Source organism: Talaromyces marneffei, chromosome 1, assembly GCF_009556855.1.
Source record: "Talaromyces marneffei chromosome 1, complete sequence".
Classification (NCBI taxonomy): domain Eukaryota; kingdom Fungi; phylum Ascomycota; class Eurotiomycetes; order Eurotiales; family Trichocomaceae; genus Talaromyces; species Talaromyces marneffei.
The window spans coordinates 6349256-6369552 of record NC_072348.1 but is presented as its reverse complement, the minus strand read 5'-3'; the positions used below and the strand labels follow the sequence as shown (position 1 = coordinate 6369552).

Below are 20297 nucleotides of genomic sequence, written 5' to 3'. Positions count from 1 at the left end.
CAACTGTAAGCAATTCCATGCATACTAAGCAGTTAGTAGTATAGTACGTATTCAGATCAGCTAGTTAGTTAGTTATATTATGGGGTGGCTATAGTAATTGGCGCTCAAGTTCACTCATCGGACAGGGAAGGTGGCTTCTCGTATACAGAGTGCGTAGCCGATACCGATACCGTTGCACACACTAGTAAACTAGGTACTTTGCAAAGCCAACCCATGCAAGAAGGCTTAAGCATTGTACTTTAAGGAGTGTCCGCATTAGCGCACAGGGGAATGTACAAAATTTACTTCTTTTTCCTCTTTGGGTAATATCAGTTTACGCCTCTTGTTCTGTGGTGGTTGTTTCCTTCTGATGCTAGCATCAAAATATAATGTATTTCCCATCACTATATACTATATACTATATACTGCCTGCTATAGTTAATATACATCGAGTAGACATTATGTAGTGAATAAGGATAGTCGAACTAGAATCTAGAGATACTCGAATGCAGCTAAGAGTAAGCATGCCAACCACCAGCCAGAAACCAAAACGTCCTTCCTAGCTGAGCTTTGATGGGTGGCCGGACATGTCACAGATGGTACTTGGAGAATGCAGGCAGTAGATGTGATAGAGGCGGAAACGTTTGACGCAGCCGCTGAGTTCATAGCGGCACCGCAAGGGTTCACAGTTGGCGTAATAGGCGAAAGCACAGCACAGGAACTTCGACCGTCTGAGTTCACAACTTCCATTGTCCCCGTCATATCGAAAGCAAAGCTCTCGTTAGTGCCCGCACAGGCGCTATTGGCTGAAGCAGCGACGAGATCCGGCGGTTGCGCGCCGTTTCGGGTCGTGAAGATGATGCTTTTCGTCAAGGTGAGCCTATTTTCCTGGCTTTGAATGGTGCTGTAGGGTGAGATTGGTTCTGGGTCCACAGAACAGTTGTTTATAAACAAGGACCAGGTGAGCCACCATTGGCCGTCAATGCCATTTAGTTTGGAAGTAGCGGCCCAACTAAAGTTCGGGTCACTGCTTGAAGAGTTTAACGAGGGGAAATCCGTGAATGAAGACATGATCTCGTCGGAGACGTTGGTGACGCTCGAGATGGAGAATTGAATAGAAGGATTGAGGTATGGCGCATATTGACTGTGTTGGATAGCGAAAACAATCGGCAGGAGAGGGTTTGGTGCGTAGGTATCGTTGCGCGGGAACACAAGGTCGACTTCGACGGTGGCAGGGAACGTCAAGGCCCCCAGTCCAGAACCGCTCAGCAGTAAGGCAACAAGCAAAGTGAGCGACATGTTGAGCTGGGTGGCTTTGACGGGCAGGGAGGAGAGGGGAGAGCAGCGGAGGAAATCGAAGTGGTGAAGAAGGGAAGCAGGATAGACGTGAAAAAAAAAAAAAAAAAAACAAGGGGAAAGCAGATACTAACTATGTAGTACATAGTATGGATGGGGCACGGCCAGGATGATCGGAGACACTTCCAGCGGCTCTACGAGCCAAAAGCTAATCACGACGTCAGCAAAGGCTCACACGTGCGCGTGTTACTGGTGTGGCCAGGGGGCTCGTTGGCGACGTGCAGCCACAGTAAGACAAGCAACCGTGACGAGGATACTAGTAGTTATACTAACTGTGTGGTATAGCTGCATCTTGAGTCTATTGGGTGCCGGTATGGACTCCCATTGGTCGATTAGCGCCACTGCTGGGATGCTACAGAGGATGTACATACTACAGAGTACGTACTAGTTAGGTACCTCGCGCAGATTTAGACTTTAGCCCCAACGACATGGGGCGGCTCGCGACTCCCGAACCACGTAACCCGAACCCTATGTAGTAACTAGTTACTTGACTACTTGTACTACAGTAGTAGGTACCTATAGGTACATGTGCTATGGTTACTGGTACATGCACCTGAGGTATACCGGTATGGCCGTTATTAGGTTATTAGGCTTAATAGGCTTATTAGGATGCACTTTGAGGTTGCATCACATGCCTACTGGTCTTGCAATGCTTACCACCATCACCATCGAACCTTATTTCCATAAATAGACATGCTCTGTAATCCAGGCACTGTTCTGCTAGAAGCGGATTTTCCTATGTGAAGAAGGGAAACATGCGGCGTTCTCTGTTGACATGTCGACGCCGTGTAGGGCTGCATGCCGCGTTTGGGAATCCCAGCACTTGCAAATTGAGCCATCGCACCCAGCTACAACTAATCCAGCTACAGGCGTAACCCAACATACGCAGGACAGACACTCTGTTGGAGACCAGCAAAGCAACTACCTAGAGATGAACGTGTCGCTCACCAGCGGTACGAGGCTTGGGAATAGAACGCTGGATCCAATGTAACCCCAACACCTTGGTAGGGCACGTGTTGATGTTGGAGGTCTTTTTACTTGCATGGAAGCTTCTCTCTTAACGCAGGCAATGGGTATTTGTGCCTTTTTTTAGTGCATTCCCCAAGGGGGCTGTTCAAAATCCTGATTATCTCCGGTACCTGGCAGTCGAAAATTAATAACTTCCCATAAGGGCTTTCCTTTAGCCCCCAAAACGCGCCTACGTGCTACATCTTCGTAGCAAAAGTACGAAATATCTCGTGCGTAGTTCGCTGAACTCTGTCCCATTATACCCATGGATGCTACGGCATCCAATGGCTATCTTGTCTGTAAATTGATTGTTGGTGTTGGGGTTACATTGAATCCAGTTTTCTAGCTTTTCACTCGCATGGAAGGGCTATTTGTGCCTTGTTAGGTGCTTTCCCCAGCGAACCGTTCAGAATCCTAATTGTCTCTGCATACCTAGTACTCGTAACCTTGCAGATGCACTTTCCTTTAGACCGAAAAACATGCTGACATGCTGCATGATCGTGGCACGTGTAGGGCCATTATACAAAATATCTCGTGTGTGGTTCACTGATTCCTGTCCCATTATATCCCGTGGATGTTGTGGCGTCCAATAACTATCTGGTCCAGAGGTTAGTCCAGGTTGGATAGTCTATGCTATCTCGAATATCGTGAATATCATGCAGTGGTCGATACGAGCGAGGAAAATTTGATATATTCTCTCGCAAGTCCATCATACAGCACTTCTCCATCGTTAAGTGTGCGATCACTCCTTTCCACAAAAGAACACAGCTATAAGAGACATAGCCTTGAAGTCTGAACCTTGGCGTCTCAAGAACCGCCTAGAGGAAGCCATTACGGCACCTTGTCTTCCTTTTGTTTTTCCAATCTACTCATCTCATACAATCGTTAGCAATCATGCTTTATTCTATCTGGCTGCAGATGGTCCTTGGGGCCATTAACTTTGTCCTCATATCCTCGGTGCAAGCTGGTTCCTGGTCATCAGGCTGGTCTGCACTGAGGAACTCCGCGAGCCCCAGCTACCGTGGAATAGGAGATTCTTGTCCAACGCGCTGCAGCATGTCAGGAGCCTCATATGGCAACTGGTCGGTTTACCACAGCCTGGAGGAAACCCGTTTGTGTGAGCAGACCGTATTCTCTCTTTTCAATATCCATGATACTATCGACGACCCTGCCAGACAACATAAAATATACGCCTGTTCATCTTACGGTCCAGACTGGGTTAACATGCCATCCCAAGCTTCTCCGGCTGTGGTTGTCAATAATACAAACACGACGTATCAGCTGGGGTGGTGGACCGATGGCAAATTTCAACCAGCAACCATACAGAGCCTGGCTCGGGAAATGGGGAAATATTTTAGGAACGGCCATGGCCCTATAAACCAGTCCGCAATTCTCTTTGCTCAGGCTGGTGGCGGTACTGCCGGCATTTACATTGGAAAGGGGCTCCAGAACGAGGGTATTGCCGATTTTGCTCTCAAAAACCTGCAAGATAACATCCAATCCCTCAACGTCCACAGCGGAAATGTGGCCATGCAGCTTTGTGGTCCCGGCTATGATCCTGATCACACCTTTGGCTTTATCGCTGCTAGTAATGGCACCTTTACTCAAGTCCAGAATGCCATTCAGGCTTGGTCCAAGGGTGACTGCCTCTCATTTTACGCGTCCCAAAATATCAGCGGTCCTTCCTATTTTACCACACTCTCCCGAAACGCAACTATTGCTAAAAATGGAACTATCTCAACAAATTCGACTTTGAATCATTCCGCCCGTAGCTCCCATGGACATTCTTCCCATAGCTCCCATCGACATTGGGCCCGTGGTGACTGCACAGCCATCCAGGTTAAATCTGGTGATTCCTGTGCTTCTTTAGCAGCTGAATGTGGGATTTCTGGGTCAGACTTTACAAATTACAATTCAGCATCCGACCTTTGCTCCTCACTTCAGCCAGGTCAGCACGTGTGCTGTTCGTCTGGGACGTTGCCGGACTTTGCGCCGCAACCCAACGCTGATGGATCGTGCGCTACATACACAGTTCTCTCCGGCGATTCGTGCTCAGCAATCGCAGCTACCTACAGCCTAACACTCGATAAGTTGAACGACTACAATAAAAACACATGGGGCTGGGGAGGTTGTAATGACTTGCTAATTGGTAACATCATTTGCCTAAGCTCTGGCTCAGCGCCGATGCCAGCCCCTGACGCAAACGCCGTGTGTGGTCCCACGGTGTCTGGCACTAAGGCTCCTACAGATGGGACGGCCATTGCAGACCTCAACCCTTGTCCTCTTAATGCCTGCTGCAATATCTGGGGTCAGTGTGGTATCACAGCTGAGTTCTGTACAGCTACAAACTCAAGCACAGGTGCACCAGGGACAGCCGCGCCTGGTACTAATGGGTGCATTTCCAATTGCGGCACAGACATCGTCAAGAGCGGTGCACCAGCCACATATCGGAACGTCGCTTACTACGAAGCTTCTAATCTTGACCGAGCCTGCCTCTATCAGGACATATTGCAAGTAGATAGCTCGTTGACGCATTTGCATTTTGCATTTGCCACCCTGGACCCAACCAACTACGCAGTCAGCGTTGGCGATGTACTTAGTTCGTACGAATTCGAGAGCTTGAAGCGCTTATCCGGACCCCTCCGGATCCTGACAATTGGCGGCTGGGACTTCTCGACTAGTCCCAGCACCTACACTATATTCCGCAATGGTGTGACGGCAGCCAACCGTTTGACTATGGCGAAGAACATTGCGAACTTTGTCATAGACCATGGACTGGATGGTGTGGATATCGATTGGGAGTATCCGGGGGTATGTATAAGAGACGGTTCTGGCAAATGGACGAAAAGGTAGAAATATGCTTACCTCACCTAGGCACCAGATATTCCAGGCATTCCACCCGCCAGCAAAGACGATGGCTCGAACTACTTGAACTTCTTGGTAATTTTGAAGAATCTACTGGGTAGCAAATCATTGTCAATCGCGGCCCCAGCATCCTACTGGTATCTAAAAGGCTTCCCCATTGCTCAAATCAGCAACATCGTAGACTATATTGTCTTCATGGCCTATGATCTCCATGGCCAAGTGAGTATCCAACGCCCACTCCTGATTTTCTCTCTCTCTCTCTCTCTGTTGCTAATTCCTATCTAGTGGGATTATGGCGCGAAAAGCTCTCAAGAAGGGTGCCCAACAGGCAATTGTTTACGAAGCCACGTGAACTTGACTGAAACGGTGTCAGCCTTATCTATGGTCTGTAACCTTCTTTACAGAGTACTCCCATACTTGGAGCAAGACTGATAAGTGCATATTCGCCGTCGTTTAGGTTACAAAAGCCGGCGTACCTTCTAACAAGGTTGTCGTCGGAGTTTCAAGCTATGCCCGCTCTTTTGCGATGGCTGAAGCCGGCTGTTACACTGAGAACTGCTTCTTCACCGGGTCTTCATCTGTGTCAAATGCAGAGCCGGGCGTCTGCACGAATACGGCGGGATACATTTCAAACGCGGAGATTAATGAGATTATGGGTAATTCGAGCCGTGTCACGACTTCATATGTCGACAAGTCAAGCCACAGCAATATCCTTGTCTATGATGGTACCCAATGGGCTGCCTACATGGATGACACGACAAAGTCTGAACGCGTGGCGTTCTACAAAGGTCTTGAAATGGGTGGTGGCACGCTTTGGGCTTCCGACCTTTCAAAGTATAATAGCGCTCCTTATCCAAGCAGCAGTTGGACGACTTTCCGTTCAAACGTTAGAATTGGAACGGATCCGTACGCTGAAGGTAGTCGGACCGGCAACTGGACGACCCTGACCTGCGATGACCCATCCGTCACGAATCTCGCGAACTTGACTTCAAAGGAGCGGTGGGACCAAATGGACTGCCCTAATGCCTGGGCAGATGCCATGAATGTCTGGTTTAACATTGACAAACCTGCCAATTCATTAACCTTTACTGAGTCAATATCGAACACCCTTCACGCCCCTGAAATGGCCGATTGTGGGGACTATAAAGCCACCAGCAATTGTATTCAAACTTCTACTTGTGTGTCAATTATAGGAAACCATAGTGGCCCGGCTGCCTATGCCATCTGGAACTCGATGATAGTTGTGCACGAGGTGAGTCTAAAAGAAGAAACCCCCATGAATGTCCTCCTAGCTATCAGGATGGAAATTATTGACTCTGGTTATTCAGATGTATATCACCTATATCAACGCTCTACACGATGCTTTCAGTGACGTGATAAACCCGGCACTCCAAAATCTAGAAAACACGTTCGCGCCCGTCTCCCCTCCAAAGAGTGACGAGTGGCTTGGTATTCTACTGTCTATAATCGGTCTCGTCGGTACCGTCGCCGGTTCTGCATTTTTCAATTCATGTACGTGCTGCTGCCTCCCTTTTCCATCCTTATTTCACATACCCTCTTCCAACTTCCCTCCGTACGTCAACTATCTAGTCGCCTGCTTACATCTTCAAAGTCTTGTCTGCTATGCCATATTTTAAAGCCAACAAAGCTCTCTACGACAACCTAAAGGATACCACTAAGGGCCTTGTGTCGTTTGGCACAGGTCTGACTGGAACATTGGCTAAACCAGGAAGCGTGTCAGCGTAAGTTGTTCCACGAATATATCATACATCATTTACAGGCAACTACTGAGGCTGACACGGGTTGCAGCGGGGATTGGACTGTCCAGGACCAGGCTGTATTCTCCCAGTACATGGGCCAGTCCATCTTTGCCTGGGCCAATTTGACCCAGGTAGCATTGCGGAATCTTTTCAATGGCGACCAAGATGGACTAACAGCGCTCACTAATCTCATTTCAGACGGTAAGTTCATCGAAGGTGCTGTCAACGGAGCAGGGAATTACCCCCCGACAGGCTCTGGCCTTGACAACTCATACGCCGCGCTGGAGGCAAGTGTTGCTACGTCCTTTTTCGCGTTTACAATCCCTGCTCTCTGGAAGTTTTCGAGCACGTACGCGTTTGTCCTCGACTCGGGCGCTTCATGTGGCACTACCGACCCGCTTTCCACATACATGAGCAGCGCCGTCATGACTGCCTCTGGGTATTGCTTCAACAACAATTGGTATTACCTAGTCTACCCTCACGAATATCCAAGCTCCAGTTGCTCAAACACTCCTGAAACCCCTGCACGATGTGACAACTATATGTTTGATGCAGTTCCAGGCATCAAATCACTGGATGGCTCGTTTGGGGGCGTCACTCTCGCGGATCTCATTGTCGGCGCCGTGAACACCTACGTGAGCAACGGCAACTCAAACACCGGCACCGTCGCTAATCCCGCCAATTCGGGTACATTGGATCAATTGTATAACCAAAACATCACTACGCCTGGATATATCACGATTCCGGTCTGCAGCCCCAGCACGGCCGAGACAGCAGTCAACGCCAAACAAAGCAACGTGGCCAACTATCCCTGCAATGCACTGCAGGCGATTAGCGACTGTGGCGACTCGACGTTCGTCGACCAGACTAGCGCCGCGTCGCCGAAGGTCGACGACTGTCTGCAAATCGTGGCCAACATCCAGAATACGCTGGGCGAGTGGGAGGTGGAAAACGCCGTCGAGCAACAGCATCAGTTGGTGCAGTATGGCACCTGCAAATTTGGCGTCCAGGGTAAAGGAATTAATGGTAACATCGACTTCCACATTGGCGCCCAGGACATTATCGATATCATCCATTCGTCGATCAGCAAGTTTGCTTCGAACGGCGTCGTCGGGTCCATGGGAGAAATGAACTGCAACGGCAACGTGAAACAGCAGGCAGTAGAGTGGGGTCTTTACTAGGTAAGGCAAGACAGACGAGTGCTTCATGGGGGGGGGGTATGCATACCATTTTGTATAGAAGATTCGAGTTGATTACGACTTGCGCGCCTTGGTTGTTCATCTACCAAGTGAGTCAGATTACCTTTCACTGATCATATAGCCAAATCCATCATTCCTGTATATAATATATTATTAGATCATATAGTATGAGACATGTCCTGCCTAGGTGTACGGCTAGAAAGAAAATAGAAAGGTGACTAAAGTGAGAGTGTTTGCTAGTTAGGGCTATTGGGATCCCGTTGTGGAAATCACGCGACAACCGCATGAAAGAAGCTGAGATCGAAGTTGTGTTGTGCCGAGAAGTTTTTCATCACGGCCGTAAATCGCCTGGTATTGGAATATTATCTGTGTTAAATATGGGCCCATGGAGTTAGCATACTTCTACCATACTCAGTCACCATTGAGTTCAATTAGGGCTAGTTTTAGGTACCTAGGTATTACATAGTTAGGATAAACAAGTGGCTTGTGTAAGCTGACACGATGCACCACCTGCCACCTGCCTTGGCACAACCTCGCACATTGATCTCACGTATCTCAAATGTTCTTCCCTTCTGCTGCTTTCCTTTTCCACACAAGCATCCAACTTATTTCGCAATTCTACACAAGCTTACTCCGTTGTCTATTCTCTAGCGCACCACAACTGCCGCTGATGTCATTTGTTGGGCTTGATCCACCTTGTGCGGGGTGATACGATACGCATACGGTAGGCTCTGACTCTCTGCGAAGCCACCATCACATTCCACAACAACTCAACTTCTACCGAATGGTGCTGCTACATCTCCAACATGACTTCCGAAAGCGACAATCCGCTCATTAAAGCCTTGCCCCCCGCAACCGATTACTTAACGTACCTGACCCTACTCGAGTACCAGCTCACCCCTGCACGCCTGCCGACCCTGCACCGACTGTTACAAGATGAGGTCCTGACGACAAACATCGGCTGGGACTTGGTGCAGATTCTCTTGCCTATGCTTCCACAATCGCAAGACTGCCTACAAGATGTGGCCCGATTGGGAAATCCGCGAGAAGTCATATTGAGAGTCTCGGATAGCTTGATGAAGCTAGAACCTGGTGATGACGACGAGAGCGAGGATGAGTCCAGCAACCAAGCCTCGGAGGCGGCGAAAATACCTCGTCATGTAATGCAATTCAACTGTCTAGTCGCCATGTTGTCCGTCCTTCACCGTCGCATCAAGACTAAATTTCCTAGCCGTTTTATCGCCACGTCATTACAAGCTGCGCTGGAAGCTTACAGCTCAATGCCGACAAACGAGACCACCAATGCAATCCTAGAATTCTTACGAGATCTGTCTCCATCGAAGCGACCGACATTACCACCTCGTGGAACAAGCAGTTCCTCTGTAGTACGGGTGTCGCAGGCCTCGGCCCCTGACCCCGAGGCTGCATATGACGAACCAACTGCATTCGATGACACGGCTATGCAACGAAAGCTAATACAATTTGGCCTGATTGAGGTACTAAAGACGTATATGCTCAGTCTATCAACTCCAGATAACTCTGGGTTATGGCTTGCTTTGAGATTGCTAGAAAAATCAGCTCAGCGGGAGAGACCATCAACAGATCGCATTTCGAGGATTCGAATGTATACAGAGGATGAGCAACTCAAGGAGCGAGATTTAATAGTTGGGAGGATCTGCGTACGTCTACTCCTTATTCCACATTCAGTATGTGTTTTGCTTTCAAAACGACTGACTATACAGTAGGCTCTATCACGAGACATTGGTATCAAGGATGAAGATCTCTTGGATATTGTTTTGACTCCGGCAGAGTCCCATCCCCCACCTATCGATTTTGAAGAGATACCAAAATCAGCAGAGGAAATACCAATAGAAAGACATGGCGCTTTACTCTTGCTAGCTGCTCGGTCTTCCGCTGCCACTTTGTTTGAAGGTGCTGAAACTGCACGAATCCCAGTATATCCGGACATAGGAGCAATTTTGTCGAATTTTGTCGGTTCTGACATTGCAGATCAGGCTGCAGATGAACAGGCTCAAGCCCTTTACGACGCGTTGTTAGCACTTACGATAATCTCGTCCCAGAAAGAGGTTGAGAAGCCGGCGGATGATGAGCAATTTGCAGCCCTGGTACTCGCATTGACAAGATGCAGTTGTCGTCAAACTTACAATGGTCTTCGAAATATTCCAGCTGCTATCGTACACAGTAATCCGTCCCTGGAATCTCGGTTCAATTTGATACATGATATTATACAAACGGACGAATTACTCTATGCTCGAGAAAGCGCAATAGGCTGGCTCAAAGATGAGATATTGATGGCAACAAAGACTCAAGATGAGAATGATAACATCTTCATTGACCCACAATATTTCTCAAAGATCTCGACGTCCCTTTACAACGCTTCCGCGTTTCAGACTCTTGATATGTCCGAAGAGATTGTCATTTCATGGATTAGCTTCTCACAATCCCTCGCGCCTTACCTTCATGCCGCTCTCAACTTATACTACGTCATTATCAGCTCGCTTCAATTACGCGAACAATTCAAGATTGAGAATAAGTATGCTTCATTCCGCAAAAACTTTCTCGAACCCTTGAGATCAATCTGTCACGCATTCGAAGAAGACTTAGTGCAGAATGGTGGCGATGGGCATATCGAAGCCGTCGTGGGCGAGGAAATGTGTCAAGTCGGAATGGCGCAGTCTGTTGGGCTGTTGTTTCATATTATCGAACAGGTTGATGAGAAGCTGGGCGAATTATTCGGAGACGAATCAGTTAGAACTTAGCTTTGTACTATATACCCATAACTATCTGTGGAAATATATTTCATGATTTTGAATCTCTCTATGCGTCTACAAATAGAGCTGGTGACGATAACTATATCTGGATTCGTTAATTCGAAGGAGCGACAATTATGTACATCAACCTCTGGATCATAGGAAGCTCTTAAACATACATGGTTTGATGGATCAGTAATGCCAGCACTGAGCCAAGTAGAACTATATCACAAGGAAGATAGTAAAAAAGAGCAAATACATCACAAGAACAGAGGGGAGCATCAGGGGAAAAAGAGATAATATCACGGAGCCATCGATTGAATCCTGAAATCCCAAATCTCGCAAGCAAGAGGGTTGAGGTAAGTACACTGACTGGTTCTCAGTGGAGGCACCGAATTGACTATATGCGAGAGAACCGGCCCATTGTGAGTGGGATCAGAGATCGTGATCGCACTGTAAAGCGTGGTTCGGAGGACAGGTCGAGTCAAGCACATGAATGGAGATATCGAATCCATCAAGAGGCTCACGCGTGGCTTCCTAGCTTAAAGGCGAAATATCAAAGATCGAAAAGAATTTAGAATCGTATCACGTCGAAATGTCATGTTCGTCCGGTCTGTGCGTAGAGGTAATGATTCGACTTGTCTGCAACAGTCTTTTCAGCTCCTGCGTTCTTTGACGTGTATCTGACGACCGAAAATTCATACCTTCAATACCTGAGAGAGAGAGAGTCGCATTTGCCCTCAGAAGTGGAATCTAGAGAATGACGCACTGGTTGGTAGGACTAGCCGGAGCCTTGACTATATTGAAGTCCCACGCATGTTAGTATCCTTTCTTCACTCAAAATCAGTAACATACGGCAAAAAAGTCTGACATACCGGTCTCAAGGGGGTTGAATTTAGGAGCCATTTTGCTAAATTTGGGGAGTTCAAAAGTCGCTATGTTTCATATTAGCTTTGATGTCTCCCTTCCAGGACTAAAGATAGATCATGGAACGTACCTGACTTTGAAAATATTTGTGAGTGTCAATGAGATGGATGCTGATGGGAGAGATAGAAGAGATTCCAGGGCAGAAAGAAGGGATGAGACTGTTCTCTTTATGGCTTCAAAGATGAGATATCCTGATCTGAAGGGATACCCACAGCATCAACAAGATCTTCGATTTCTTGGATACAGTTCAGTAAGCAAATTGAGGGTGATAGAGGTTATTCGTTGCCTGAACGCCACTCTCTGACTTGAAGAGACAAAAGAAGATGAAGAATGGCAAGAAGTTGAGTCGGCCATCTGTTCGCTTGGATATCACTGCACTGATTAATTATCAGACAATGTCATAGACTGCTCTAACTAGCATCTATTGTTCCCAAATCGAATAAAGGATTTCATATTATGCTCAAGACTATTCAATATCGTGAGGATAGACCGTTCCTCGCGTTGCCATTTCCGGTCGTCGGCCAGAATGATGTTCTGCTTAGTATTGTTCTTCTGCCGTGGCCAATACGCACCCGTGAGTTAGGGCTTGGAGCCACCGGAACAATAGTAAGAGAATCTAATCCACTTCACATTGATTTCGTTTTTTCTTTCTTTTCTTTTGTTTCACTTTTTCCCTTTTAATATCCGTTTCATTGCCCACATCCCTTCTCATCCTGGTCGTTTGCTTCGCAGTTATTGGATGCCAGGATCCAGGGCTCCGTTCGAGAAGTTCTGGACCTGCATTAATCCATGCGTGGTTTACACTTGTACAGGCAAGAGGGAAGGGTTGTTTCCCCGGTTCATACAATGTACAACTCTCTCAGCGACTACATACTCAAATTGGGTGTCATAACTGGTCATTATATATGGCTGACTCGGTATCCAACTATGTGTAGACCTCCTCAGTCAACGCGTTCAAAGTCAACCCCTCCTTGGCAATGTCCTCCTCGATCAAAAACATCAACGGCATCTCGACCAATGTACCCTTGACTTGACTCAACTGTTCTTTGACCTGTTGCGCCCCCTCAGGCCCTGGTGCAAAATTATCCCGGACAACATGGCCCCATTCGTACTTGCTGGGTCGCGTAATTCGCTTGCCCTCAGCTTGAATATCCGCCTTGCGGAAATTGTACTCAAAGAACTCTTTGTAGGCATCCCAATTACGAACATAGTCATCTGGCACAATATTGAATACTTTGCGGAAAACCTCGGTGTTCGTCCGAGCTCTTGAGTTCCATAGACTCTGGAACGTGTCGGACAGAGGATCAGCAACGACCTGGCTTTCTGGGATACTTAGATCAAGCTCGTTGGGGACTCCGACTGGCTCGCAGTTGGCATTAGGCTGTGAATAGTCCTGTGACTTGAGCAGGCCCAGGTGTTTGCGAAATAACTCGCGTCGAAGCGAGGCGGCAAAGCGACTTGCCTGGAATGGCTGGCCATCCATGCTGGATTCAAGTGGCGTGGGATCTTCAATGACCAGGGCAATTTCAGAATCATGTGTTCCAAGCTGGGAGCGGTCATTCAAGTTTGCAGACCCGCAAATTACTATACGATCATCGGCAATTAAAACCTTTGTTCAAACATTAGTTAGCAATTGCATAAAATGCCACGCAATGAAAGCGAACAACGAAGAAGCTAATACATACCTTGCTATGAATGTACAGCTCCTCGGTAATGAATGCGTCAATTTCTGGAAGATCACTATCCCACGGAACAGTGCGGATATCCTGACCACCTAGCATGTAACATTCACTAACCGAGTCCCACCGGCCAGAAGTTGCAGAAGGATAGGTCTTTGCTGCCTGCTGATACCGATCATACGATTGAGTAGTGTCATATCCTTTAGCAGGAGCACCAGAGCCATAGCTACTGTATCCCACTTCGGCAGCATCATGGTATTTACGTGCGTCCTCGTAGTTCACACCGCTGGCTTTCTCCGCCTGGAGCATGGTGCTGTTGGTGTTGATCCGATCGTAGTTGCGGAGGTTGTAGAATCGGATGTATTCCACCGGGTTAAATCCTTCCTTGGCGATCAATTCCATGATACTATTTCCTCCTCTGTTAATGGAGTTGTATTGAAATTCCATAATAGCACGTGTGCCTAGCGACGAGTCGTCTCTCAAATCGCCCGCAAATGCCGGGACAGATGGCATGACCACAATGACCTTGTACTTCTCACCAGCACGAGCGGCTCGAAGAATGCGCTCTACAAGAGCAGCGCCGATCTTATTCTGAACGGGCTTCTGACGGTCGCCTGTGGCTGTGATGAAGAACTGATTCTCAATGTACACAAAGTGACGACTGTTGCGAATAGCACCAATATACGCGTCCTGAACTGAATGCTCCGTCGGTATACCACCACTCCACTGAGAAACACTTCGCACCACCTGGCACGACTGATTGCCGTAGGTGCGTCCAAAGTTGGTGATATAACGGTCCTGGTACTGATGAACTTGCCCAGCCAACTGTCCACGAAGTGAATGACCAAAGCCACGAACATCGCTTAAAACATTCTCAGTGGTAGATCGACCTGAGCCACTATAGCCGGGTTGGCCACCGTCGATTCCTCGTGTTCCATCCTCGTAAAGATCCCGTGTCTGCGTTTGTGATTGTTGTGACTCTTGTCCTGGTGGAGGGGGAAAGTAGGGAGCTTGTGCTGGGGTCGATGAGTGCGAGCTATACTGTGCAGAATCATAGCCTGAGGGAGAAGACGCGTAAGGAGGATTTTGATACTGGCCAGGAATAGTGTTGCCGCTTTGTGACGGGGCTGGGCCTGGGGGAGGGGGTGGATAGTATTGTCCGGGCGATAGAGTATTCCCTGTGCTCGAGTGGCCGGTATAAGGAGACTGCTGCTGATGTTCTTGACTTGGTGGCGGCGGCGGGTAGTATGATTGACTGCCAGTTTGCGACTGGCCCTGCCATTGCGGTTGCTGCTGTTGAGTACTTGGCGGCGGTGGTGGTGGCGGTAGCTGTTGTCCTTGATTGGGAGAGGTTGGCGGGAAGTACTGTTGTGCAGATGTTGGTGGGTAGTACGACTGCCCTGGCTGCTGTGCGGGTGGCTGTGTATGTGTCTGTTGCCAGTGAGGTTCGGAATTCAGTTGACCTTGGTTTGGCGGTACTGGTTGAGAGACTCCGTGTTGAGATGGTTGTGGTGTTTGCGAGGCAGGAATGGAGTTACCCTGCAGTTGGCTGCCTCCTGGCCTCCGATACAAATCAAGTCTCTGGTACTTTTGCTGGTTGCGGTCGCGGTATTTGCTGGTATAAATGTAGTTCCAACGTTCTACAAAATGTCTTTTGAGATCTTCTACAACAGGGCCACGTAGACTGATGGAAATATCGGACCATCCCATGCGTCCGGTCTGTTTCCTGTCAAGTTGGTTTTCTTGCCAGTTAGAAACCTTTTGGAAGTCGAGTACACGAGCGTTATTGTAGTCTTGACCGGGGAAGACAATTTGCGACAAATCGCTGGGGTGCACGTCGGCAATGGAATGCTGGTTCGTGTCCCATCGTCCGAAGCATAGGTCAAGCCCGCCCATGAAAGCAATTCTACCGTCAATCAGGCATAGCTTCTCATGGTGAGCCCAGTACAGAACAGTGTCACCCACGCTACCGTAGAGTGCCTTGAGTGATTCACCGGGTAGCTTGTTGATTACTGCAGCATCGAGAGACAAGTTTTGAAACGATGTCGTCAGGGAATTCTTGATGTCGGCGACATCTGGAATATGGTCCGGGTGACGGAATACGGCGATATTGGGATGAAGGGCTTCTAGTGTATGTTTTGTATGTGCAGAACTCACTGCAGACAGTCAGATCCATCATGTCAATAATCATCATATTATTTAATATATCTGAGGACGTACAAGTTAGAGCCGCCTCCACCTCCTTGTAGACGATGATGTTCACTCGGACGCCACGTTGGGCAGCCGCTTGCAGCATGCGGTCGAGACGATACTGTTCGTTCTTGGCCGGAGGACGTCGCAGATATAACTCTGGTGAGAGCCACCCTGCAACATCGACATTAGTAAGTAGCCCGCAAGGGAATAGGGCGACTTTGAAGCCATACAGTCTAGAATCCAGATCGACTCCCTCGCACTCTCGAGGGCCCTGGACACTGCCCAGAAATAAGTGAAGCCATCGACATGCCATTTGACGTCGTTGGCCTCTCGCGTCGGCGCAAAGCTACCGAAGCGATTTCTAGAGTTGGCATTACCGGTACTGCTGGATCCGTAGCCTGCATAAGCGTCGGCATCGATGGTAGTTCCAATCTTCTGGGCCAGCTGTGAGCCTACGCCAGACACAGTCTCTTCGAATTTGTTGAGGAAGCTGGAGAGTTTGTCCTGCTTGGGCGGTCTGTTGGAAGGAGGCGGTTGTTGGCTGTAGCTTCCACTCTGGTACGGCTGCGGCGGTGCCGTAGCCGACCCAGAGTAATAGCTCTGTCCCTGTCCCTGTGCTTGTCCAGGACTTGTCCCGTATTGGTCTTTGAGCTTCTTCAGCCCATCCGAGAGAAACCCACGCGCTGTGTCGCTGAGTCCTCGATCTCCTCCTCCACGTTGACCGTCTGTCTCGTCGTCGCGGCCGTCGTTATAGCGACCGTAGGCTAGTGGGTCTTGTCCTCCCGACATCGCTGCTGTACTGTACCTCACGCCAGTCAAGACGAGTGTGTTCCAAGATGATTGTTGATTTTTAGGAGTTGTCCTCTCACAAATCAGCAATATTTACAAAGTCGAGAACAGCATCGGCGAGAAGCAGCGTGTTAACATGAAACGTCAGCTACGAATACTAATTTCATTACGGACGTACTCCTGCACCCCCGCCGTCCGGGCACCACGCGCATGTCTCAGGCCCCGCCGAGAGCTTGTCATCGTTCTCGCTACTTACTGGCTCGTTGCGCGACGATTGTGGCAGTGAACACCGAACGTGGATTATGTTGGTGGGATTATGAATACGTGGCCGTGGCTATTGGGTGAATATTAGATTGGCAGATGCGCCAGGGTGGTGTGGCGCAGGCTGTCTGCTGTTACTCTTGGCTGTTGAAATGTCTTAGTTTCAGCTGGTCTGTTCGGCAGATCAGATCGCGTCTCTTCCTTCTTTCCGAGGAAATGTTGACAGCATTCTGAATGTCACGATAAGTGTTGCGATGAGTGCATGCGGAGATAACTACTGAGGTACTCCGCACGCCGGTTGCTTGGGAGCGCCGCCGCGGACAAATCAGCTATTAGAGAAGCACAAAATGGAGACACCGAAATAGGAGCAACCACTGTTGATTTGCTTTTGCAATCCATTTTATCTGGGCGAGAATTGGAGATGAGGTGACGAATTTGAATGAGATATCTCAGTGGTGTCTGGTGCTTATCAGTCACGTCACCAGTAACTAAGTTATTGAGCATTATATAAACATGACGTCTCCTGCCGCGGGGTACTCTGTACACCGTCGACTTCGACTTCGACTACGACTACGACTACGAGCAGGTATCGACATCTGGAGCCATTCTCTTTCTTCAACATTACCCAGGTAGTATAACATTGAACCATTGCAATTGAAACATGTCGCACCTCAACATCGCAACGTTGGATGTAAGTGCTAATTCGACGATTGATTATAATTCATCCCACTCATTGATAAACAGGCCTCGCAACATCCCTACCTCCCGGCATCATCCCAGACCCTCTTCGCCGCCAAGGCCAAGAAGAAGCTCAGCTTTGAAGAAATCTCCCAGGAAATTGGCCGGAATGAAGTAGCCACCGCAGCTATCTTTTATGGTCAAGCAAAAGCCTCACCCGAGGACATCACAAACTTGTCCAAGGCACTCGATATCCCATACGAGCTACTTGAAGAACAGCTCAGCGGATTTCCCGACCGTGGCCGTTCGGTGGAGATGCCGCCCAGGGAGCCGTTGATCTATCGCTTGTTTGAGATTGTGCAGAATTACGGGTATGCATACAAGGCGGTTTTAAACGAAAAGTTTGGAGATGGTATCATGAGTGCGATTTCATTCTCGACCAAGGTTGAAAAGGAGACGGATGCGGATGGGAATAATTGGGCTGTGATTACATTGAGGGGGAAGTGGTTGCCTTTTTCGCGATATTAATGAGGTCTTGGTTCTTAAACTCTCGATATAGTATATCAATGTAATGACTGCCTTCGATGCATACATATCATAAACTCTTCGCCAAAATTGTGGTTTGTTTCACCCTATCTGGCCACATCTCATGTCAAATGAGGTAAAAAACTCGGCCAGTTCGTGTCTATAAAGGCATCTGGAGGCGATAAGAAAAGAGATCGAAAGATCTCCACAGTCATGAAAAGCCGACAAAGGATATATCCGAGCATGGTCAAGAATAAAAAGCTACTATAGATGACTTCGTGTGCGCTGAAGATAGCTCCGGACCCTAATTCACCAAAGCGCTTGGAAATCCTCCGAAGTCCAACCAAAAGGGCGCCAATTGAAGTGCTAAAAAAGATGGATACGGTGATATATATGCTGGAAATTCGCCATAGCAGGCGCTCTATGGGGGTTGGAAAGTGAGAATTCCAAGCAAGGCAGTGTAGCCCGCCGAAGGTAATTGCCGCTGTGATCAAGCCAGCCATGAACATGCGACCTGCATGGCTTTTCATTTCGAAGCAGTTGCTCGGTATCCAGGGATGGGAACGCGTCAGGCCTATGGCTCTCGGCCCAAGGAGTCCGATACTGTCCACCTCTGCTTGGGAAGGGCGTCTCACTGCCGTAGTGTAGAAACATGTCTGGATATCTTGTGGTTTGTTCCAAAGTGTCACGTAGGTCACCAAGGATATAGCAGCAAAGGCCAGAACGGAAATCTCCAACGGCATTGTCGTCAGGTTTTCTGTCTTTCGCACAATCAATTGGACGATGAGCCATACAATCTGAGCCAGCGTTATCAGCTTGAGTAGAGTACCAGCCTTGCTCAAGTCATCAAGACGTTCTGTTGGCAAAGATGGAAGCGAATCAATGATGCCTTGTTTCCTCGCCAAAAGGAGCTGCGAGGCATCTGGTACCCAGACGTTTCCCTGCAATGGTAAAACATTGTAAAACCAACCTATTTTGTGGTGTTCAAAGGTGACCGATGTCACACTTTCCAGTGCACTTATGACGGTCTTGCGATTTTCGCAGTCAATATTCCAGTCGACCTGGCCTATCCACGGTTGCAAACCCTTTATGAGACTTTCATATGCATCTAAGCCTGCCCCAACCCCAGACATTTTATCGAAAACCAGATATTGAAGATGTTCTGGCATGTTGGTGACGTTAACTGCAACTCCCGAGCTCGTGTACCTGATTTTGATGTGCTGATATTCGGATTTCTGGTCATTGTTCGATTCCGTCTTTGCTTCCGCCTGGCCAGCTTCTCCATCAATATGGGAATTGTCGCTATCACTCAGTCCACTATTTTTGTGTGATGTGGTTAGGTTCTTTTCCCCACTGAGTTTTTGGAGGGAAATATGCCCGACCATTGATGAGTTTATTGATACAGTCTGTTGCAATTGATTTTCCTCGTCTGAACGGTTGTGATGACTATGAAAACGATTTCGGACGTTCACAAGTTCATCACCTACTGCTGCTGCTTCTCCTTCTTTGTCATTCTCCTCTTTCCACTCTTCTTCTGTTTTTTGACTGTTGTCCGGGAATCGAATAGCAAACCCACCCATGTCGGCAAAAAATGAGTGTGCTAGCGTCCAGTCGACACGATCCCGCTCGGCCAAACTTGTGAATTCAGGAGTAACTGACTTCGCCGCAGCAAGGTCTGATGCGGCCTTCGCAAGAGCGATTTCGGGGATTATCGCATTGATAAGCATCCATCTCACTTTACGCTCGAAGTGAAGTACCTTTTGGCCAATTTTTTGGCGTTTGGTTTGCGGTCGCGATTGAATGGGGACATTGAGGTGCTGGATAGACCATGTACATAACGCGATAATACTCAGAGAGCTCCATAGGATGTTCAGTGTCCCGCGTACATTTGCACTTGAAACGTAGTTGACCTCTGTCGGGGGAAGGGTGCAGTTGACTTGGAAAGACGTCACAGGCATGTTTTGACTACCTAGGTGGTGGAAGAAGTGTGAATTCCCTTTTCATCACTTCATAGCATCCGACCGTATATATAATCGATTCAATGTTAGGCATGGCTGGCTGGCTGGCTGGCTGGCTGACTACTAAGGCATTGCTGGTAAGTTGTAACAGGTTGGCTACACTATGTATAGCAGTTGCTGTTTCAAGCCGCAGCAAGGCAGAGCTGGCGCTTCCGCCATGGAGACGCCAGAGCCAATGGAAAGGACTGCAACACTCAACATGGTTGAATTCGTTAGGCCTCAGCAAATGCGAGGCAGCAACAGTCAATCAGAGCACGGCATTTAGCGCCCGACGACTCAGAGTGAGAGC

The 20297-nt window shown here is 48.4% G+C and overlaps 6 protein-coding genes across 6 annotated transcripts; 3 read left to right on the top strand and 3 right to left on the bottom strand.

Moving 5' to 3' along the window:
* Positions 1-471: 471 nt before the first annotated feature.
* EYB26_002327 (uncharacterized protein) lies at positions 472-1278 on the bottom strand (the record flags this gene model as incomplete). Its single annotated transcript, XM_054261632.1, has 1 exon — positions 472-1278. The coding sequence occupies one exon, from the start codon at positions 1276-1278 to the stop codon at positions 472-474; it is 807 nt and encodes a 268-aa protein (XP_054117607.1).
* Positions 1279-3237: 1959 nt separating this feature from the next.
* On the top strand, positions 3238-8149 carry EYB26_002326 (uncharacterized protein; the record flags this gene model as incomplete). The annotated part of the gene is made up of 7 exons (XM_054261631.1): positions 3238-5154; positions 5218-5427; positions 5494-5592; positions 5666-6460; positions 6537-6720; positions 6821-6950; positions 7018-8149. The coding sequence occupies 7 exons, from the start codon at positions 3238-3240 to the stop codon at positions 8147-8149; spliced, it is 4467 nt and encodes a 1488-aa protein (XP_054117606.1).
* Positions 8150-8973: 824 nt separating this feature from the next.
* On the top strand, positions 8974-10947 carry EYB26_002325 (uncharacterized protein; the record flags this gene model as incomplete). The annotated part of the gene is made up of 2 exons (XM_054261630.1): positions 8974-9846; positions 9913-10947. The coding sequence occupies 2 exons, from the start codon at positions 8974-8976 to the stop codon at positions 10945-10947; spliced, it is 1908 nt and encodes a 635-aa protein (XP_054117605.1).
* Positions 10948-12790: 1843 nt separating this feature from the next.
* On the bottom strand, positions 12791-16526 carry EYB26_002324 (uncharacterized protein; the record flags this gene model as incomplete). Its single annotated transcript, XM_054261629.1, has 4 exons — positions 12791-13474; positions 13551-15700; positions 15765-15908; positions 15968-16526. The coding sequence occupies 4 exons, from the start codon at positions 16524-16526 to the stop codon at positions 12791-12793; spliced, it is 3537 nt and encodes a 1178-aa protein (XP_054117604.1).
* Positions 16527-17448: 922 nt separating this feature from the next.
* On the top strand, positions 17449-17993 carry EYB26_002323 (uncharacterized protein; the record flags this gene model as incomplete). Its single annotated transcript, XM_054261628.1, has 2 exons — positions 17449-17478; positions 17532-17993. The coding sequence occupies 2 exons, from the start codon at positions 17449-17451 to the stop codon at positions 17991-17993; spliced, it is 492 nt and encodes a 163-aa protein (XP_054117603.1).
* Positions 17994-18112: 119 nt separating this feature from the next.
* EYB26_002322 (uncharacterized protein) lies at positions 18113-19948 on the bottom strand (the record flags this gene model as incomplete). The annotated part of the gene is made up of 1 exon (XM_054261627.1): positions 18113-19948. One exon carries the CDS (start codon positions 19946-19948, stop codon positions 18113-18115), a length of 1836 nt encoding a protein of 611 aa, XP_054117602.1.
* Between the last annotated feature and the right edge of the window lie 349 nt (positions 19949-20297).